Raw genomic sequence first — 23,921 nt, forward strand, 5'->3', positions numbered from 1 at the left:
TTTAGATATATTTTTTGAGTTGGAGTCTCACTCCGTCACCCAGACTGGAGTGCAGTGGCCGCTCCCGGCCACCGCAGCCTGGACCTGCTGGGCTCCGGCGATCCTTCCTCCTTAACCTCCAAGTAGCTGGAACTACAGGTGTGCGCTACCATGCCCTGCTAATTTTTTGTTTTATTGTAGAGATGAGGTCTCGCCAAGTTGCCCAGGCGGGTCTCGAACCCGTGGGCTAGAGGTGGGGTCTTGCTATATTGCCCAGGCTGATCTTGAACTGCTGGGCTCAAGCAGTACTCCTGTCTTGGCTTCCCAAAGTGCTGGGATTATAGGTGTGAGCCACCATACCTGGCCTTTCCTCTTCCTCTTGTATTATCAATATTTTAAAAATAGAATTCTCTCATCTTTAAAAAAAAAAAAAACTTCTCCTATCTTAAAAAATAAAAATGTTTTCTCAGTCTACTTCCCTTACCAGTCTCCCCTCTTTTCTTCCCTCTACAGCAAAACTTGAAAGCGTTTTCACTGATTCTTCTCTTTCTACTATTTTTTCTTTTTGAATTGGAATCTCACTCTGTCACCCAGGCTGGAGTGCAGTGGCACATTCATGGTCACCACAGTGTCGACCTCCTGGGCTCCAGCGATTCTTCTGCCTCAGCCTTCCAAGTAGCCAGAGCTACAGGCGTACACTATTATGCCTGGCTAATTTTTTATTTATTGTAGAGGCAAGGTCTTACCAAGTTGCTCAGGCTGGTCTCAAACCCGCAAGCTCAGGCAATCCACTCTCCTTAGCCTCCCAAAGTGCTGGGATTACAAGCTGAGCCACTGAGCCCAGCCTCTATTATTTCTTAAATTCATCTAAGTAGGTTTCCCTCGCCCCCAGCATCCTACCAACACTCTCTCCAGAGTCTCTGGCTGCACCATCTGGCACAGATAATCGTGTTAATGCTTTGACGTACTTTCTCCACCTCACTGCCAGAACACAAAGCTCCTGATTTTCATCCTTCTCAGCCACTTGGCTGCTTCCTCTGATCCCCACCCGCCTTGGAGGACCATAGGGCTCAGTCCTTTCTGTCTTCTCTTCTTTGGCCAGTTATTCCTCTGGTGGTTTTAACTGTAGCTTCATGGCTTCACATACCATCTACCTCCTGAGAACTCCCAGATGTGGATCTCCAGCCCACATTTAGGTCAGTCTTCAGCCGTGCACGTCTAATTGTCTATTCAGCACTGCTGTCTGATTGCATAATAGATCTCCCAAATTGGATATGTCCAGAACCAGATTCCTGATCTCTGCCCACACACCCGTTAAAACACTCCTTCCCTTCCAGCAGCCTTTCCCTTTTTGGTTGATGGCAACTTTATGCTTCTAGTTCCTCGGGCCAAAAACCTAAGTCATTCCTCCCCGCCCCCACTCCTTCACACCTCACATTTTCACATGTTGTACATCATGTCCGTTAACAAATAAGTCATAATACCTCCAAAATATATCTGGGATCTGGCCACAGCTCAACATCTCAGCTTCTATCAGACTGGTTACTGCAGCAGCCTCCTCATGGTCCCATCGATTTTACTCCTCCCGCCGTAGTTTATTGTCAAAATCACAGGCGAAGGAACCTAAGTCAGATCATGACCTTCACCTGCTCCAAACCCAGCAGTGACTCTGCATTTTTTTCAGAGTAAAAGTCAGAGGCTTAAAAAAGTCTCAAGAGCTGCCTGATCTGTTCCCTGTTGCTTCTCTAAACCATCACTATCTGGGGCGACCCCCAGTGACTCTATTCCAGCTACACACGCTCTCTGCCGTCCCTCTACAGGGCCAGGTGTGCCCTTCCCCCAGGTATCTGCTTGGGTAAATCCCTTGCCTCCTTCAACTTTGTGCTTAGATGTTACTTTTTAAAATAGTCCCACTTTGTAAGTATTTAGAATTGCAGTCTGCCTCCCACCCCCTGGTATGCCAGATATGCTTTTTCATATCACGTATCCTCCCCTGTTCTATAGAATTTATTAGGTTTAATATTATCGCCCGTGTCCTCTACAAGAACAGAAACTCACCTGGGAAGCACCTAGGACAGTGCCTAAAGCATAGTGGATACTCAGTAAACATTAGCTTTATGATTACATTTATCTAGTCATATTGAAATCTCATTTCAAAATTTATTTTAGATAAGTTATTCTAGTGATTAAAAGTATTCTTTGGCTGGACGCGTAGCTCAAGCCTGTAATCCCAGCACTTTGGGAGGCCTAGGTGAGAGAACAGGCTGGGCAACTTGGCAAGACCTCATCTCTACAACAAATCAAAAAATTAGCCAGGTGTGGTAGTGCACCTGTAGTTAGGGCTACTTGGAAGGCTGAAGTGGAAGGATTGCCTGAGCCCAGTGAGTCAATGCTGGGGTGACTGTGAGCGTACCACTGCACTCCAGCCTGGGTGACTCTAACTAAAAAAAACAAAAGTATTCTTCATGTCACAGATATTGTTTTAGCACTCAAGTATGCCATGAAACAGAGCTAGTTGGTCAGGAAGTCTAACATCTAATAAAAATAGATGAGGATTTTTTGAAAAGAATATTTGTATTCCAAGTAGAATTTTCATTTCTAAATTTAACTGCCAAATTTAGAATAAAATAATCAAATGGAATTATACTTGACAAAAATGTCACTTGATAATATGAAATGACATACAAATACTTACCTTTCTCATAAACAGGAGCAAACGAAAACAAAATGATCATGATCCCAAAATGGTGTTTTTCATGTTTTTGCTCTTCTTTGTTTTATTTCTCCCCTTGAATCTAAATACCTCTCAGGTCTATAGTAAAGCTATACTAAGATTCTACTTATGGAAGATTATAATAATTAAAACACACCTTTTATATCTTTGCTATAGAATTAACTGTTTTATTTTACAAGATATTATAGTATGCCTAAACTATATATCGTATTGCAAGATACCACTTTTTTTTTTTTAAGAAACCATGAAGAGAGTTTACAAATAAGAAGTAGTGTGATGCATTACCTAGAAGTATCTTTACAAATGTTTAAATATCTTAGGGCAGATGTTTTCTAAGCAAAATTTTTAAGTGTGTCCTTTGGAATGTTTCAGGCAATGCCAGTCCTCGATACATCCGGTGCACAACGTACTGTTTCCCATGCACGTCAGACATGGCCAAGCAAGCTCAGATCCCACTGGCTGCTGTCATCAAACCCTTTGCCACCATTCCTTCAAATGAGGTAAGAATGATAAGTAATAGTCATTCCATCATGTATCAATTCCAAAATTATTTTATGGTTTTTATACATTATTGTGTATTATAAACAGGAAACTAGGGAATATTTATATAATGCAAAAACATCTAGTCATTCAGTTTGTTAAGAAAACTCAAATCTGACAATCTGTGTATCTTGGAATCTTATATATAAGACACTGATGGACTGAGTCACCTTTTGACCTGTAATGTAATTCCACATATACAGAGAATGTGGAATGTCACATTTTAAAGTACTGTAACTTGTCATGAGGTCCCTATGCCCTAGTTCAGGGCCCTGACATCTAAGTGTTCTATTGAGGGAAAATGATAGAATCTGTGGTCCTTGATAGTATTACATCTCCTTTAATTATCACTGGACCAGGATACTCATAAACTCCAATTTAAAGATTTGAAAGCATGAGGTAGATAAATCTGTGTGTATTGATTTGGAAATATGTATCCAATGTATAAAATGGGAAGAAAAGAAGTGGTGTACATTTAAAATTTGTGGTGTTTGGATGGTATTAGTGAATATTTGATAAGGACATCTAGAAATGACCTACTTCCACCCCACACGGCTGCCATTCCTCTTCTGATGCCCTGAGGGATGGATGCTCATGTGCAGAGACACAGGCACTATAACAGATCAATTCAAACAGGGGAAGAAAAGCTTGGCTTTGGCTGGAGCTGTGCAGTATTCTGGTAAGCAAGCCTGAATCATGGATTCCTTTTGCTATGCTAAAGGGCAAAGCCTGAGCATTCCCTCTCAACCTAAACCTCAACTTGGATCTGATGATCCTTAGAAGAAAGCTGATCTTGTGCACACTTAAAGGTATCTGAGCAAGAGGCGGAGCATCTGCAAGAGAGAACAGATTTATCCCTTGTCTTGGGCTGGTCACATCAGGTGTATGGGGCCAAAGCAGTGTGGGAAGGGGAGCGGAGAGGTGTGATTAGAGAGGCCTACTTCATGTCACCTGCGGGAAGGAAGAAAGAGAGGAAAGGCTTTTGTGCCCCTTAGAAACTTCCTCACTCTCCTTATGAGTGGAGTGGAGTACTGCCGTTTCTTCCTTTTATGAGTAGAGTGTACTGGGTTAGAGGAGATCATGGGAGAGATATTGAGCTGTTGCTAGAAACCAGCCTTACATGGGGTCTGGTTTCATATTTGCAAATCAAAAAGTACTTCAGGTACCCTCCCACTGTGGGAGTGTTTGTGTCCTCTCAATAAACCCTGCTTTCTCAAAAAAAAAAAAAAAAAAGTACATTTAGTATTTACTGCTCTTATTTTAAACATAATATCTTCTGTGATAGTTCCAGAAATTTAATATAGTGTTTATAAACTCCTCTTTAAAATTACTATGTTTAATAATAATGCAGTAGACTAATATGTATTGACAAAGATATCCTGCCATATACACTGGGTATGTGTGTTTTAAAGAATAGCTTAACCAGAGATATTTTTTAGTGTTATCAACAAATTATTATGAAAATTTTCAGACACACAGAAAATCTAAAAGGGCTTCATAATGAACACATATATACCTGGCCCTTAGATATTGCCATTAACATTTAGCTATAGTTGTTTTGTTGTATATAGCTCCATATGTCCATTCATCTTTTTTCTGACATACTTTAAAGTAAATTGCAGACATCAGTACACTTCACTTTAAATATTCCAGGATATTTATTTATTTTATTCTGGTGTTGTGAAGTACAAGTGTGGTTTTTCTACCTAATTAGATTGCATGCAGGTGAAATTTGGGCTTCTAGCTGACCCTCTCTCCCCCTGGTAGTGGACCAGCTAGCTAGTGTGTTGCCACATACCCCACCCTCCCCTTCCCCACAGTGTCCAGTGTCTAATTCTACCCTAGTGCTAGTGTGACTAGTGATCAGGACCCATTTATGAGTGAGAACATGTATTCAGTTATTTGTTTCTGTGATAGTTCACTTAGTTTGATGTTCTCCAGCTGCAATCATGTTGCTGCAAAGGTCATGATTTTGTTCTTTATGACTGCATAATATTCCATCCTGTGTATGTACCACATTTTCTTTATCCAGACCACTTTCAATGGACATCTGAGTTGGCTCTATGTTTTTGCTGTTGTGAATAGTGCAGCAATAAACATGCATGTGCAGGTGTCTTTTTGGTAGAACAATTTATGTTGTTCTGGGTAAATACTCCAGAGTATTTAATTAGTATTCAAAATTTGCTTACAGATTATTTTTCTAGTTGAGGCAAAGTTTATTTACAATAAAAATGTATATGTCTTAAGTGTACACTCACTGAATTTTGACAAATGTATATACTTGTGTAACCCAAACCTCTTTCAAAGCACAGAGCATTACAGTCACCCTGGAAAGTTATCTCATGCCCTTTCCCAGTCAGTCCCCACACCTTTGTATAACCTCCCTTCCCTGGCAACCACTTTTCTGACTTTTTTTTCTATGATAGATTTGTTTTGACTATTCTTGGACTTCACATAAGTAGAATCATAGTGTGTGCACTATATTGTGCAAAGATTCTCTCACTCAGCATAATGTCTTAGAGAGTTATGTTGTTGCATGTATCAGTAGTCTGTTTCTTTTTTAATTGCAGAATAGCATTTCATTGTATACATAGACCAGTTTGGTTTTTTAGTTTTTTGTTGATGGACATTGGGCTGTTTCCACTTTTTGGCTTCTCTGAATAAAACTGCTATAAACATTCTCATACAACTCTTTTTGTTAATATATGTTCATTACTCTTGGCTTACTACCTGAGAATAGATTGCTGGCTTGTGGGGTACTTTTATTTATTTATTTTTTAGTTTTATAAGTAACTGCCAGAGCACTTTCTAAAATAATTGAAACATTTTACAACCTTTCTGACATTGTTGTTTTCTTGGGGGGTTTTTTTGAGTCGGAGTCTCACTCTGTTGCCCAGACTGGAGTGCAGTAGCTGCTCCCGGCCACCGCAGCCTCAACCTGCTGGGCTCCGGCGATCCTTCTGCTTCAGCCTTCCAGGTAGCTGGAACTACAGGCACGTGCTACCACACCCGGCTAATTTTTGATTTTTTATTGTAGAGATGAGGTCTTGCCAAGTTGCTCAGGCGGGTCTCGAACCCGCGGGCTCAGGCAATACACTCACCTCAACCTCCCAAAGGCACAGGATTACAGGCTGAGCCCCTGAGCCCGGCCTGACGTTGTATCAGAGTTCCAGTTGCTCTATAAATCTTCTCCAGCATTTGATGTTGTTAGTCTTTTAATTTTAGCAATTATGATGGATGTGTGGTGGTATCCATGAGATAGATTTTTGCTTCAATTTTTATGCTTTTAATGACATTTAAATTCAGGATACATAAATTATATAACACTCATGCACACACCGCTCATCATTGACAAGTGATAATTATTTTATATTTGCTTACGATAACTTTTTAGATAATTTTTTTGAGAAACTTCATAGCTATATATAATATCTCCTTTGATCAGGCCCATTCCTTTTCCTTCTTTTCTCTCTGGGGCAAACACTGTAATGAATTTTACATGTAGTCCTCTAAAAGTGTTTTTATATGTTGGCTTCATATGTGGGTACCCATAATAGTAGTGGTATTAGTCTTTGCTTTTTAAAAGGTCAATTACTGTACTTTTAAATCAGTAAAACATAAACATTGTAAAGATGAGACGGATATACAAAAAAAAAAGTCTTTTCCTACCTTTAACTCCTCCCTTTTCAGTCAGCCCTTTTTCTGTCCTTTGTGATTCCTTCTAGAAATCAAATATGCATTTCCCAGTGCATTAGTATCCATTTTTGACAAAATAAATATATAGATGATAGCATAGTATATGAACTGATCTGTACTTTTTTTTCCACTTATTGTGTCTGATGCTCATTCCATGCTACTACCTACAGAGCTGCCTCATTCTCTAAAACAGTTGGGTAGCAGAGTATATTAATAAGAGAGACATTATTGTTACAGTAACTATGAAGCCCATTTGGAGATACATACACATTTCAAAAATGTGAAGCTTTTATGAATCCTAAAATTGAGGAAATGGAAAACCAACCCTATGCCTGGAAGAACCATCAATACAGCTTCTCTCAGGGGGATAGGATTTGCTACAAATGTGCCTCTTCACCTTACTTGTCCCTTTACTCTCTGAACTTTCTTACAGTGATCATCTGTTTTTTTCAGAATCAGGAGAAGGTAGCACTTCTACCTTGAGAGAAACCTACAGCATACATAAATAACAAAATACTGTAGGCAACAACTCTATTGTATAGCAATACTGTGGATATAAGGGATTTATGCTCCTGAATAGTGTCAGCTGTGGGTGCACTTTATTCATGGCAATGGGTTGTGTGGTTTTCAGCTATAAACTAGCAAAAACTTCTTCCGGCTCCATCCTCATGCTAAAACTAACCTGTGTCGTACATACATGGAACAGAACAAAACTCAACTGTTGTTCACATCTGAAATTAGAATCTGTATCCTTCCTCTTGTTGTCCTCATTGAATGTGAACAATACAGTTATTAATACAGTAATGCCTTCTGGAAAATAAAACCTGGCATTTGTTGATGAAAATCTTTGTTGATAAAAATCTTTCAACCAGGCATGGTGGTGGCTCATACTTACACTCTCAGCATGTTGGGATGCTGAGGCAGAAGGATTGCTTGAGGTCAAGAGTTCAACACCAGACTGGGCAACATAGTGAGACCCTAAAAAAATTTTAAAAAATTAGCCCGGCATGGTGGTTCTTGCCTATAATCCCAGGCTAAGTTGGGAGGATTGCTTGAGCCCAGGAGTTCAAGACCAGCCTGGGAAACATAGCAAAACCTGGTCTCTACAAAAATAAAAACATTTAGCTGGATTTGGTAGTGCATGCCTGAAGTCCCAGCTACTTGGGAGGCTGAGGTAGAAGGATCACCTGATCCCAGGAGGTTGAGGCTGCAGTTAACTGTGATCATGTCACTGTACTTCAGCCTCGGTGACAGAGTGAGAGCCTGACTAAAAAAAAAAAATAGTTGAGTATGGTGGTGCACACCTGTAGTCCCAGCTACTGAGGAGGCTGAGGCGGGAAGATCGCTTGAGGCCAAGAGTTTGAGGCTGCAGTGTGCTATGCTCACACCACTGCACTCCATCTTGGGTGAGAGAGCAAGACCCTGTCTCTAAAAAATTTTTAAAAATCTTTCAGACATTAGTCCAAGCCTTCCACATTGCATACATAGACAGTGGTTATATTTTAATCAAATACTACCTCCCTACCAGTAAGAAACCTGTTTTAGTGAAGCCTTGTGCTGCATTTTTATCTCTGTGCTATCTAGAGTAATAAATTGATGAGGTTAAAGTGGTGTCTTATTTTTGGAATCTGACTTAGGAAGAAGCTCTGCTTGTGAAAATAGCATACTCTTTTCTTTTAATGCTTCTAAAGACTCGGCATACTGACGTGTAAATGTATTTTGACAGTACTATTTTATTTTCAGACTCTTTCTACAAAGCCCTTTCTTTAACCTTAAACCTCCAAGAATAGAAATACTTTGAATATACTATATTTAAGAAGATTTAGTATTCTTTATATGACAGTGTCTCCTGGTTTGAATGAAGACATTCTCTATTTGAAGAAGTACTTTTGCTTGTTGAAATAGACTTAGAGGTTAAATAACAAGAATAATAATAATAATAACAGCAACAACAATGATGACGGCGATGACTGTGAAATGCTAAAATACCAGGAAGAAGTTCCTCAAGGGTATGTGCTCAAAAAATAGCTCCCTCTTGAAGCATGTGACTGGATCTAAACGAGGAATGCCACTAATATTAGGGAAATATTGTTACTGTACTACCCCAGCTAGCTAGATGAATGGTCTGTATGCTACCAAGTGTTTGGGCCTTTTGTGGCTTCCATGACACATGTATTTTTCCATGTTTTTTTTCTACCTCCGCAGGCAGGGGACATTTTAGTTCCCTTTGTTGATTTCCTGATCTCTAACTCTCTGCACTCACAGATCACTTTACCAGCAACTCAACCGTACTTTTTAAAGAAGTAGTGAAAAGCTAATCACTTCATGTTAAATGGTATGGTATTGGAACCAAGTATTTTATTGTAATGATATTTGGCATATAATGGAATTTTGGACATTGAGTAACTTATTTATGAACAAAAAATCAAAATTTTACATCTTATTTTTTCTAACGTGTGGTAACATGTGAAACAGTTACTGACATGCAATATAGATTCATAGATGCATAGTTGTGCAATAGTAATTTATTTGATGTCTTCTTCCCAGTGTTTTTCTATTTGAGCAGACAATGCAGTCTCGTTTTCTTCCTGCCACATTAATAATATGTAATTTAATGTTCAGTCTGTTGTTCGAAGAAGTTGTGGAAGGACACACTTGTGATTTCTGAAAAACACTTCTCAACTGACTGATCATCTCTCAGTATTATTTGCTTTTTCATGCAATTTGCATGGAAAACTTCAAGGAAACATACATTTTTGAAAAATCTGCACTTGCATAAGTTTGTCCTGTATAATCACCAGCAATCTCTTTATGCCCACTGATAAGGGACATCAGAGTGGTTTGCTAGATTTACTATGTCCTTTCAGAAGGGATATCTGAGTACAAAGGGCTCATTTTGGCGTTGGCCAAGGCTTGAACTTGAGATCTTCTCTCTTCTCTCTTTAGAGACCCTGTCCTCTCCAAAGACTAAATATCATCTGTAACAGCTGCTGCTGCTACTGATGAAAAAGATAATAGTTAAAGTTTATAAGCACTTAATGAACATAATTATAAGTTTTTAAAATATTTGTTCATTTACTTAATTCTCACATCAGCCTACTTATTCTCCCCATTTTAGTTAAATAGTAATACATATTTATAACCCATAATCAAGAAAATAAGTTTTAAAGTATGTTTATTAATGGCAAATGATTACATGAAAACTATTATTCTACATATTAATAACATTTTAAATTATTTTCCTTTATAATAAATGACTTATTTATTTACGAGTTTTAGAATTGCTTATCTAACTAATATTGCCATCATTACTACAATTAAAAAAAAAAATCCTTCCTTAAAGATATCCTGCTTTGGTATCTACAAAGGGATTTATTTAGTATAGTTTTTGTTTTTTTCTTTTAAGTTGGTTTCATTGTTTGACAGGTTCCAACCTTTTTAAGCATGCTATTGTGTTAGCAACAGTCTATAATAATAAACCTAACCCAAGCAGTTTGCATCAAAGAATGTTCCCTGTGAGCATTTGCTTTGGAGATGTATTCTATTTCCAGGCACATCTATGTTGTCATTATTTAACATTTTATATTCCATAAATTTTAAGTGAAGCTCATCAACACATTCAATACAATTCACTATGAATTACATACTTAGCAAAAGTCGTTAGTTATACTGTAAGCTCTTTGGTTTAGTAAAGTGCATTTTAATGTTTGATACTGTATTTTAAGAACTCGGGTAGAAATGATATAGATGTCTAGTACAAAAGGATTGAAGGTTGTGACTAATTTAGTTTTGCATCTTTTTCTAAAATGTGTGATCTTTACATTTTGTACAAGGGCATACATCTAATTATACATGCAATTAAGTAAATTCACCTATAAACCAGATGGTAGAAGCTTTTACTCCATCTGCAGCGTATATTTTTAGATTATAAATGGATATAGCCAAAGTAACTTCCTTGCTTATTGAATTAGCAGGTATAATTTCCATCCAAGACTCTAAATTTCACTTGATTTTTAATCCCCTGTTTACTTTGTGGTAGGAACTGAGATAGGCTTTAGGAATTTGGAGAAAAACAAGACAGGCTACTCTTGACTAGAACTTACAAAAATTTTTCAAGTATACAACTAATTGTTGTATAGGGTGGAAAAGGTTCTTATGGGTATAACTTTATTGTATGGAGCTTAGTTTCAGGGAAAGTTTTACCTGAGTTATGACTTAATAAATAAGAATGTTCCTATTACTAAATATTGTTTAAGTTCTTTCTTCTTAATGATATATTCATATTCTGATCGATTTAGTAGATATGGAGAAGGTACTATTGGGAAGACAAAAAAGAATGAAGCCAAAGCATTGATAAATGTGTTTAACAAAAAGAGAAAAATCCTGTCAGAGAATAAAGCCAATAGCAGTATATTACGTCAGGGACAGACTCCACATCTGGCACCTGCAGGAAGGATTGCTGGTCATGCATTTGACTGTTTAGCCAATCTTGCTTGCATGAGTTGACCTAGTTTTGGCAGAATATATACTGCTGTTTAAAACATCAAATAAAAAAAATATTGCCTGGAAGTACTAGTTTGTCAGGGTGACTGTGTGTTAACATTCTTTTAGGAAGATAGCAGCTTATGAAGACATTGTTATCCCACTTTTATAGAAAGTGAAGCTCAATAGGTTCTGGAGCTATTAAAATTGTGTAGCTAATAAGCGATACTGCTGGAACTCAAGGTTCCCAAATTCTATCAATTCCATCTGGCTATAAATGTGCTCACTGAGATTTCTTTTGTTAATTTTTTTTTTTTTTTTTTTTGAGTGGGGGATTTTACTCTGTTGTCCAGGCTGGAGTGCAGTAGCACGATCACCGCTCACCATAGCTTCGAACTTTTGGGCTCAGGAAATCCTTCCACCTCAGCCTATCCCAAGTAGCTGTGACTACAGGTGCACACTACCATGGGTGGCTAATTTTTCTGTAGAGACAAGGGCTCACTATGTTGCTGATCTTGAACTCCTAGGCTCAAACTATCCTCCCGCCTCTATCTCCCAGAGTGCTGGGATTACAGGCGTGAGCCATGGCTCCTGGCCAGAGAATTTATTTGGTTAAATACATAAAACATTTCTTTAAAAAAAAAATTAATTTAGTGTTATATTTACAGGATACAGGAGCCTGTTTTTTACATGGGCGTATTGTACAATGATGGCATTAGGCTTCTAGTGTACCCATCACCCAGATAGTGAAAAGCACATTGTACCCAACAGGTAATTTTTAGTTCTCTTCCCTCTTTCACCCTTCTCCTTTTTGGAGTTCCTAGTGTCTGTTATTTTCATCTTTATGTCCATGTGTAACACATTGTTTATTTTCCACTCAAGAGTGAGAATATGCGATATATTATTTTCTGTTTCGGAGTTAATTCACTTAGGATAATGACCTCAAGCTCCATTCATGTTGCTGCAAAGGACGTGATTTCATTCTTTTATGGCTGCATAGGATTCCATGGTGTATTTTCTTTATCCAGTCAATTGTTCTGGACATTTAGGTTTGTTCTGTGGTTTGCTATTGTGAGTAAGCAATGTGATAAATGTACAGGTGCAAGTGTCCTTTTTAATGTAGTGATTTCTTTTCCTCTGGGTGGACTACCAGTAGTGGGATTGCTGGATTGAATGGTAGTTCTATTTTTATTTCTTTGCAGTATCTCCATATTATTTTCCCTAGAGGATAAACTACTTTAAAATATAACCCACCAACAGTGTATAAGTGTTCCCTTTTCTCTGTATCCACACCAATATCTGTTGTTTTTTGACTTTTTAATAATAGCCTTTCTGACTGGTATAAGATGACATTGCAGTGTGATATTAATTTGCATTTCTCTGATGATTAGTGATGAATATTTTTTCATGTGTTTGGTGGCCATTTGTGTTCTTTGTTCAGTTTTTAATGGGGCTGTTTGTTTTTTTCTTGTTGAGTTGTTTGAGTTCCTTGTAGATTCTGAATATTTGTCCTTTATCAGAGGCATAATTTGCAAATAATTTTTCCCGTTCTGTAGGTTGTCTGTTTACTCTGTTGATTATTTCTTTTGCTGTGCAGAAGTTTTCTAATTTAAAAGTCTCATTTGTTTATTTTTGTTGTGTTTGCTTTTGGGTCTTTGTTATAAATTCTTTGGTTAGACTGATGTCCAGAAGAGTTTTTCTTAAGTTTTCTTCTATGCTTTTTATAGTTTTGGGTCTGACTTGTAAGTCTTTGATCCATCTTGAGTTAATTTTTGTTTATGGGGAGACATAGAGTCCAGTTTTATTTTTCTTGCTGACTAGAGTTTTAACAGTGAGCCTCTGGCTCCTGCAGGCTCATGAGTTATCTTGAGATTTCCATCTTAGGCTTTTTTCCTTGAAGTCTTTTCACTTCACACTGCTGCTTTGAAGTCCCTGAAGGCAAAGACTCTCCAGAACTCAGCAGTGGGCTGATAATACAGTAAAGGTTTTGGTTGAATAAATGAACTCTCCTCAGGGTTGCAAAGACATTTAAAAGACAAAAATAGACCACAACACAGAAAGGCAGTTGATTTCTAAGTACTTTAGGCCTCTAAATTATGATTTTTAGCATGACAAGTCTTAATTGTTCCTTGGCAGCAGTTGGATTTATTGCTAATGAAATAAATGTTTTTATTCTACTTGGGATATTTTGGTTCTAGCATTTAAGTGACTACAGACTTCACTTATGCCCCTATTCACCTCTGTAACAAACTCTGTGGGTAAAGAAAAAAATAATTCAAAAGATAATCGGTTAATTTTCTACAAATTCGTCAACCGTGTGAGAAATAATTTCTTTTATCACATATTAATGAGAGAGGTTCTATTTCATATAAAAACAGGACAGTAAAACAATTAGGAAGTATTTTGGATCAAGATATTTTAGGAACCAATAACATTTGACTTTTTTTCAATCACAGTAGATGGTAACCAAATGCAGAACACTGGATCCGGAGCCAGGAAATGAGTTCAGGTCTCTGCTGTGCCTTGCATTGTGACCTTGGGTTTCCATTTCCAAGAGGGAGAAGTCTAGCTCTGATAGCCTATAAATCTAGAAGGCTGATATTGTCTGTCTTACTTTTCTAGCCTTTATTATATATTCAACTTGGATTATCATTTGCTTATGAAATCTTATATGTTATTAAAAATTCATGTGAGCAAATTGTACAACCCAACCCAAAGTAATTTCATTTGTATTATACTTTCAGTGTAGTGAATCAGGAGTGTATTATTTATTTAAAAAGAACATGTGACTGGGTACAGTGGCTCACACCTATAATCCCAGCTACTCAGGAGGCTGAAGTGAAGGGCTTGATTGAGCCCAGGATTTTAAGAAGGCTAGGCAACATAGTGAGACCCCCCGCTCTAAAAAATGTTTTGTTGTTTTGTTTTTTTAAATTGACCAAGCCAGGTGCAGTGGCTCACACTTGTAATTTGTAATCCCAGCACTTTGGGAGGCCAAGGTAAGAGGATCACTTGAGGCCAAGGGTTCGAGACCAGCCTAGGCAGCACAGCAAGACATTATCTCTACGAAAAACAAAAGGCCATTTGCCTTGCTGAGCTATGGTGGACATGTACTCTTTGAGGTATAGCCAGGCCATGTTTTCTTAAGCTTTGGCCCTCCTCCCCTACCTTGGGGGGGGGTGACGCTCCTCTTTCTTTCTTTAATTTGCTTTCTTTTTTTTTTTTGAGTTGGAGTCTCAGACTGGAGTGTTGCCCAGACTGGAGTGCAGTGGCCACTCCCGGCCACAGCAGCCTCAACCTGCTGGGCTCCGGTGATCCTTCCGCCTCAGCCTTCCAAATAGCCGGAATTACAGGCATGCGCTACCATGCCTGGCTGATTTTTGATTTATTGTAGAGATGAGGTCTCGCTGCCCAGGTGTGTCTTGAACCCGCGGGCTCAGGCAATCCACTCACCTCAGCCTCCCAAAGGCGTGGGATTACAGGCTGAGCCACCGAGCCCGGCTGATGCTAATATTTTTAAGTATCAACACAAAAACTTGGAATTATATAAAATACATGTACTCAAATAAAAGTAGAATTATTTAAATTTACCATTTAAAAGATAGCATTTTAAGTACCTTTGTTGTATAAAGGTACTTTAGAAATGGAATCTCATCCCTTAAGATTTTTGATCACTGTTTATACAGTGCTATGTAAAGGTGCTATGAAAAAGTTTGGCAGCTGAAGGGCAGGATGCCATCCCTTTTTAGAACCCTGGTATAACACTGTGGTAGATATGCAGGGAGAGTCACATTTGTCCGGGCAGAGGTCATTAGAAGTCTATTTAAGTAATGTTTTAGAATCTGAAAGTACCACGCTTATTTTCTTAATCACAAAGTCATTCATGTAAAACTTTGTTGTTTATTAAGTAGAGAATAACTTTAGGAGAAATATTAATTTTAAAAAATTCTCCCATGATTTAATTTTCAGTGACTATAACTGGGCTTTACAACCTTCATTGCCCTGGTGATTGACGATCCCTGGGACCCATCTCAGTCTCCCTGAATGTAGACAGTGGAAATGAGGGAGAAGCCACTATGGAAGAGGAATGGGGTAGAGCCTTCTTGCTGCTATTTCCATCAGTTCTAAGACCCAGATTTTCTCACATTTTAAGGTTTATTTCATTAACACAGACTTCTTGGCACTGTGTCGTGTTCAGTGGCAAACTTTAGTGTTTCTTAGAATTGACAGAATTTTAGAATCAAGGGACTCTGTTCTCTGTACCTTGCTTCCTGATCCTAGCTTCCAGCGCACTTTGTGGCTATTTAGATAAAACGAGGATTTACAATATATGCAACTGATGGTGATGAAGTACCAAAAGCCATATTTTAAGGTTTGCATTTGAAAGCTTCATAGGTATCAAGTTCTCATTGAATAAAGGCTAAAAAGGTTAATAAAATCCTATTTTTAAGAAGGAAGAAAAGAAGGTAGGAAAAGAAAACCCTATAGAAGTTTTCAATGGGGAGTTGTTTTTTCTTGAAATGTTTGAAAGTAACGCAGGTTTGTCTGAAGCATGAATTAATTTTGAGATGATTCTTTGTCAGGAGGATAGCAACGATATAGCCAAGAAGTATGGTGGCAAGGGCAAGAGTTGGGGATTAGGTGGAGTTAGGTGCCTACCTTGCCTCTGTTACCTTTAGTAATTTAATTTTGAAAAATTTATTTTTGAGCCTTATTTCTTATATTAACAAGTTATGATAACATCCCTTAACTCATAGTTGTTTGAAAATAAAATAAATTAGTTTGTCTTGTTAGCTTTATTACTACTATTTGCTATATGATACTAAATTTCACCATGAAAAATTTTATTTTAATCTTATAATTGTTGATTTTGGATGTCTGCTATGTACAAGGAGGAGAAGTATGAGAACTTCAGGTAATTTATATTTACTCGAACTGTATACATTTAAAAGGAATGTCATCAAACCCCTTCAGTGATTCTAGCCACATATATTATATGAGAACAAGGAGACCGGGCATGGTAGTTCACATTTATAATCCCAGTACTTGTGGGAGGCCAAGGCAGGAGGATCAATTGAGTTAAGGAGTTCAAGACCAGCCTGTGCAACATAGCCAGACTCCATCTCTACAAAAAATGCAAAAATTAGCTGGGTGTGGTGGCGTACAGCTGTAGTCCTAGCTACTAGCGAGGATGACATGGGAAGATTGCCTGATCCCAGAAGGTTAAGGCTACAGTGAGATCCCACCCCTGGGTGTCAGAGTGAGACCCTGTCTAAAAAAAAAAGAGGAGGAGGACACTGAGATAGTCTCCACAATGTATATTCGTGTATAAGTGGGGAAAAAAGAGTTACTCGTTCACATTTTGAAGGAATGTTGTTTGGTATCGGTCATTGAATATCATATCACTACTTTGTTTTTATTTTTAAAATTGTAAGCACCCACCACAACATAAATATTTCTGTGGCCTTTGTTTTTTTCATAAAGTTTTATGTGCAATTGCTGGAATAATTTCCCCTGAACTGCCTGTCCGTTTAGTCAGTTCCTCAGGGGAGCTTCCTGGGATTCCTCCCAAGCTTACACTTCCAAGTAGGCCCTTCATACTGTGTGTCACAGTTTGAAATTCTGTGTATACGTATTAATGAATGTCTTTCTTCTGCTGAGCTCCATGAGGGTAGGGACCAAATCTGACTTTTCTCACTATTGTATTTCCAGGACCTAAAACAGTGCTAAATAATATTTAACTCTGATATTTTTATCACATGATATCATTCACGTATGGAAGTATATACTAGAATTTTCAAGCCAAGTAATTGGCTGAGATTTTCACCATAGAGTCTGTGCTCCAACATTTATTGAGCTCGTATGGTGGCATGGGCAGGAATTGTTGTATTTGATACTGAAAGAGCTATACAGATAATAAAGGAATTGACACTCTAGAAACCAAGCTGAGGCCAGGACACTATAGTTAGGAATCATCTGTTTATCTAAACATCTGCCATTTAGTTGAGTTTCCCTGTACTTTATCAATAAAAATATTTTATTTTCCACACATATGTTCTTATTTTAAAAAATAGCTATTTGGGAACCCACTATAAATTATTCTTGCTTTTAGTGTTGCCAGCAGATAAAAACAGCTGTGCAGACTGGAATAACAGTTGCGTTAGGAATTTCCTGGACAGTAACATTCTTCATAAGTTTAGCTTAGGTTTCACTGTTATTCTCTCCCTCCAGTGTTTCTCTGAGTATCATCTCACTTTATGAAGGTACATAGTGTGTGTGTGTGTGTGTGTGTGTGTGTGTGTGTGTGTGTGTGTGTGTGTGTGTGTACATGCATGCATGTGTTGGGTGGGAGGCTAAGAGAGGTTGTATGAGCAATATAGGTTTAAAAAAAGGACTAAGATATTTAAAATGTTATTTGTTGCTTGGGAAATATTTCTGCAAAACATAAGTAAAACAAAAGAAATGTAATCCCTGTAGATATTCTGGAATTCATCCACCACAAAGATCACTTTTCTTAACCCTAAACCATAAACCACAAATGGAAACATCTCATGGTCTAATGTGGGATTGAGATTCGTGTTGTTTTGGTTTACGACATCTCATACTGTCTTATCCTTTACAGTTGAGAAATTTTGAAAAATTATTTATCTAAATACTTCAAACATATTTTTGTCTACATTTCTTCTTACAGAAAAAAGGATAGAATATGTATATGAGCTCACATTTATCGATTTTTATTGTTTGATACATAAAGAAGTCATCTTTCCTCTCCTTTCAGTTTATTATCAATATATAATACATTCATGTATTTATTTCTCTAGTCTATTTGAATTCATCACACATTTTTAAAATTAAACTTTTTTTCCAACCTCTTTTGTAAAATTCTATTTTCAAAACTCTGTCCTCCAAATGATTTTTGGTTATGTGTTCACATCAAATTGACTTGTCAGAGATGATTTGCTGCATCACTGAAAGTGTCCCAGCCAGTGCATAGGGATGCACTAGGGACGGTCAGTCACCAGTGCTCACCTCATAATAGATTGCACTGCATGACTCTTAGTGGCCTGTAGGTATTTTTTTACTCCGGAAGCTGTTTGTAGATAAAGTTTCAGATATATTTGGTTAAAGGTATAGCTTCTGTAGGTATCTACCCTGAAAAGGGAAATAGTAATTTAATATGAGTTCTAAGCTTCTTTACAGAAACAGTTTTATAATTATTTAATCATTCCTGGGATTTTGATGTTTCATTTGTCTTATAAGCCATAATCTGGGAAATAATACATTGATATTTGTATATGATAGATTAAAAATTTTGTATATTTTTATGAGGGATTGTTAGTTTATTTCACAAAGGTTTTTAGAATAGCTATTCAATCAATTCTACAGATATTTATTGTTCTCCCAGTAAGTGCCAGATACTGTTCTTGGCACTTGAGGTATGTCAGTGAACAGAGCAAACATATCTCTGCCCTCCTGAAGCTTATCTTCTAACAGAGCAGCAGACAGTGAGCCTGGTAAGACGATTACCTGATGCTGTGGAAAAAGGAAAAGCAGAGCAGAGTCAGGACTGACAAGTGCCTGGGAGGAGGTGGAGGGCTGGCTTCGGGGACACTGCGTGCATGGGCAGGCCTGACTGAGAAGGTAAATACAGACCCTGGCACAAAGGAGCATTTCTTCTTGTGGCCTTACAAAGAAGGGAGACAAAGGGAGGGAAAAGGTTGTTCGCTAACTTGCAGTTCTACCAGAGATGCAAAGGAAACTTGTCTCTCGGCTTATTGTTTTTAACATTTTCATCTTAAAGGGGAGTATTTTGCAACTTTCCTTTGGGGAACAAAAAACTGCCAATTTTTCTGTGATAGTAGAAACACTTGATGCAGAGAGATTTTAAGTCAAGTACATTTTTTATCATCGGCAGAACATTGTGCATTGTTATAGCAAATACGTCTTCTGTAAGTGACTGTAATTAGATAACAGGACATAATCTTCCATAGAGATAAAAGATAAATTTTTTTTGAGTTAGAGTCTCACTCTGTTGCACAGACTGGATTGCAGTGGCACGCTTACAGTCACTGCAGCCTCGACCTGCTGGGCTCAGGTGATTCTTCTGCCTCAGCCTTCCAAGTAGCTGAAACTACAGGCTTGAGTCACCACGCCTGGCTAATTTTTTGACTTATTGTAGAGATGAGGTCTTGTCAAGTTGTCCAGGCTGGTCTTGAACCCCTGGTCTCAGACAATTCTTTTGCCTCGGCCTCCCAAAGTGCTGGGGTTACAGGCTTGAGCCACCGCTCCCAGCCAAAAGATACATTATAGTAAGTCAGGGATTATAAGAAATGTGGGATTCTCAAATAGAGAATTCCTAAATATCATAGCCCCTTGAAAGAGAATGTCTTACTCCAAAGTTTCAAACATCTGTTCAAGCAAAAAAAAATAATACTGGTCTTTGTAAAGATACTCATAACTTGAAAGATTGTGTCAGCATAATCCAGTTAAAACAGACGGTTTTTTGCTTAAGAATCATTACCCACCATTTATAGTTTAGTCATGAACTAGGACTGCCATTCAAGAAAACTGACATAAAGGGGCTCTCAGCTGCACTGGTATTTATTTTCCTTTCCGAAACTGTGGGTGCCCTCTTGCCAGGTGCTGCCCTTCCTTAGACTCCAGTGTATGGGCTAATGTGACCTTCCCACCAAAAAGTCTTTCTGGCAGTGGAGGACCCGAGTAGAAAGCTCACAGCTGTGTTTGCTTTAAGACACTTTTGGCCCTTCCGAGAGAGGCGTTTACTAGTGTGGTTATTTGTGCATATTTTGGGATAACTTAGCATATTAGAGTTTATCACACCCAGATCTTCTGTGATAAGAGAACTGGCAGATATCCTAAATCCAAAGGCAACCTTCTCTATTTTCCTTCTGTTTTTCTCTCTCATTCTCTTCTTCTCTCCTTTCCTTGTCACCTATTCAAATATTTATTGATAATCTTCTCTGTAATGCAGTCCCTTGGGATCAGTGGTGAACATGCCCCTTAAATGCTACTGTTAAGGAAGGATTTTTTAGTTAGAAATTTAATTTTTAAAAAAGGTTCACAATATACAAAAATCTTCTGAGTTTACTTTAAAAATAAACTTAAAGGCCAGGTGCAGTGACTCAAACCTGTAATCCCAGCACTTTGGAAGACTGAGGCAAGAGGATTGCCTGAGCTCAGGGGTTCGAGACCAGCCTGGGCAACTTGGTGAGATCTTTGTCTCTATGATAAATCAAAAAAATAAGCTATGTGTGGTAGCGCATGCCTGTAGTTCCAGCTACTTGGGAGGCTGAGGCAGAAGGATCACCTGAGCCTAGCAGATCGAGGCTATGGTGGCCATGAATGTGTCACTGCACTCCAGCCTAGATGACAGAGTGTGACTCCAACTCAAAAAAAAAAGAAAAAGAAAAAAAATAACCTCATGAGTTTTATGAAATTAGTAAAATATAAGAGATGATGAAAGAAAAATTCTAAAAACCTCTCATGATCATTATAAAACATATGATAGCATTTGCTAATTTATAAGCGGACTTTAAAGCCTATATATACTAAATGTACCATTTTTCCAAGGACATTGTTTTAGTGAATGGTGAAATCTCTTAACTATCTTCTATCAGAATTATTACCATGTAGTAACAAACAGATTTGAGGTAGGGTTGAGAGAGAGTGAGAGAAGAGAGTCTGTCTGTCTGTCGGTCTCACACCTGTCCAGTCAGCACACTGTTAGCCTAAAGCCTCTCCGCAAACTCACTCCATCCTTCCTCTTTATCTCCTTTCATCCCAGCTGGGTTAGATGACTTGCCTGCTAGCCCCAACGTGTCCAGACTTTTCTTCCTGGCTTCAACTATTCATACTAATTGAAATTCCTTCCCCCTTTCTCTGACAGTCATTGTGAACGCAAGTCCTCATAACTGCCCACCTCTTCCTTGAATGAAGTCTTTTAAAAGCCCCAAACCCCAAGTGATTGTTTCTTTTGTTTGTACCTTTCGCTTTAGCACCTATCACAAGTTTTCCTAGACTTACGAAAGTATATTTGTGGGTACCTGATCGCTGTTTTGTTAGTTCATTCAGAAGCTATTGTCAGACCACTTTCTCTGGTATGGTGCTCCAGGAAACACAACTGTAAATATACTGGACCTGGGACTTACGGAGTTGAAAATTTAGTAGTGGTTCTGAAAAGCAAAACAGTCTGATGAGTGCTATCAGGCACATGATAATGTGGAAACCTATGGCGATTAAATGTGTCTTCTGCAAATAGCCTGTAATTAGATAACAAACTATTTTCTCCTTTAAAAGTAAAAGGGTCTTGAAGGGCCAGGTTTAGACAGGGTCCTGGATTAGACAAGGCCTCTGAGAAGTCAGGAGGGAGAGGGATACCCCCTCTGCTGTGAAAGGAGGAGAGAGGAAAATGTTAAATAGATGCTGATAAATTAGTGGGAGAAAGTCAAGAAAATTCCTGTGTGGGGTTTTCTGTTTTCTTTGTGAAGAGGGAGGAAAATGTATCTGCTAAGGGAAATGGAGAAGGAGCTTATGCAGAGGATCAAATAGGGATGCAAAGGTATAAAATAGCTCCTATAGAGAGAATGAGGGAAATGAGGGGAGACAGAATGGTTACCAAGGAGCACTGAGGGGTGACTCAAGTCATAAACCATGGAGTAGGGTGCTTTTCTCTGAAACTGTGTGCTTTTCTACAAAAGTGATCTGCAAGCAGTCTCTTCTACATGTAGCACAAAGAAAGCACATAGTTAGAATAAAGGCGTAAGAATTCAAGCCACCCCCTGCAGCTTATTGCGAGTTACTTCCCACTGCTGACCTTCCATTCTTTCCAACAACGTGGATGGGAATCCCCTCTCCCAGGGTTGGTGGCACCTGGTGTCAAGTGGAGAGTTTATAAACGAAAGCATTCTAAGCTACAAATCACCATGCAGATCACAGTTATGATCTTACATTATGAAAAACCCAAATCAGTAAAAATTTTTCTGGATTTTTCAATGCTGAAAAAAACTTCAATAACCAAAAAAACTGATTTCCAGATTAAAGAGATATTCAAGTATAATATAAGCGCCAGATATAACAGAATAAATAGACTCTCTAATAGCATTGTTGAAGAAAAAAAATTGAAAGTAATCTCTTAGTGCCACTCACACTCAAACTAATAAGAGGACAATTTTTTTGAAATATAAAAATTTATAATTTTAGGTTAAGAAGGGCCAACTGAAAACATTATTGAAAAATTCAGTCTTAGAATTAATGCAATGTATTAAGTGTCTTATTATCAAGCTCTGTTTCTTTTTTCTAAGATGCATAACATGATTTTTTAAAAATTCTGAAAATATTTTTTATTTCACACTTATTTTAAAAGGGCTAACAAAAGATTACTGCTCTCCAAAAAGACATGTGGACATTAAATAGCCTGTCAACCTGTACACTTTCTGCCTCTGTTGGCTGATTGAATGACATGTATGTCAAGCTAAAGATAGAAAGTGCAGATGAGCTGCCTCTCTTCTCTCTTTCACATGGAGACGCTTTTAATAAGTGTGGTTGATACAGGCTCTGTTTTCCTTTTAGCTTCTGAGACATAATCCTCTGGGCATCTGACTCTGCTGTCTTATAGCAGCCTAATAGTCGGAATGTTTAGCATTTCTAAAGGGTGGTTGTTCATCACAGGTTCTGGATTATCCCTTCACATACCATTTCCATGCTTCTACTTATATCCCTTAATTAATCCAAATTGCCCACTGACCTCCTCTTGAGATAGTTCCAAAAAATAAGCAGCACTCCAATCCCCAAAGCAGTATGTGCCACAGTTACAAGCAACATGAAATCTTTGCTGCTAGAGAAAGTTCTGGTGATTTATTGGGGGGTATAATCTGATGCTGAGTATGATCCTTAATCAAGCTGGAGGACTGTGTCACATTTTGGCAGTTCTTCTTACTTTAACTCTTCTCATCTGATTTAGGTCCCGCTGGAGGCAAAAACATCTCTCCCATAGCTAATAACTGCTTTGCAGAGACATTTCCTTCAGGCTCCTCATAAAGTCAAATATTGATACTGGGGGTCAACTGTATACTCCCAGGACACTGATTACTTTCCTGGAGACTTCTAATGATGGAAATAAAAGGAGAGAGAAAGGAAAAAGGAACACATTGAAAATGGAAAATATGCATTTTTTAAAAAAAACTAGTAAATAAGTGTTAGACAAAGGGGGGCGTAGGTGGTTAATGAGTGAGCATGTATGTTTGCACGCTTGTTTATTAGAACGCACATGAACTCTGAAAAATAAAGAATGGGCAGGGGGCAGGTGAGACAAGAACATCCTGGATATGGGCGGGTATGACGTTCTCATTCAGGGCCCTCCGAAAACATGGGATTTGACTACCCTGCTACTTTTCACCCTTCAGCAGCAGCGCTCTGTTGATGTTCCAACAAGAGGGCAGAAAATCGTTTCTTCATCACAGTGGACTGCTGA

At 38.2% G+C, this 23,921-nt stretch overlaps 1 protein-coding gene across 1 annotated transcript in view; it reads left to right on the forward strand.

Moving 5' to 3' along the window:
• The window catches only part of SEC24D (SEC24 homolog D, COPII coat complex component), a 100,750-nt gene that overhangs the window by 26,838 nt on the left and 49,991 nt on the right, over positions 1-23,921 (forward strand). The window contains exon 7 of the mRNA XM_008067357.2: positions 3,086-3,213. Within this exon, the coding sequence (XP_008065548.2) occupies positions 3,086-3,213 (128 nt within the window). The remainder of the gene's footprint in view (positions 1-3,085; positions 3,214-23,921) is intronic.

The sequence above is a fragment of the Carlito syrichta genome, unplaced genomic scaffold (assembly GCF_000164805.1).
Source record: "Carlito syrichta isolate Samal-C Ts95f unplaced genomic scaffold, Tarsius_syrichta-2.0.1 Scaffold309486, whole genome shotgun sequence".
In the NCBI taxonomy this organism is placed as follows: domain Eukaryota; kingdom Metazoa; phylum Chordata; class Mammalia; order Primates; family Tarsiidae; genus Carlito; species Carlito syrichta.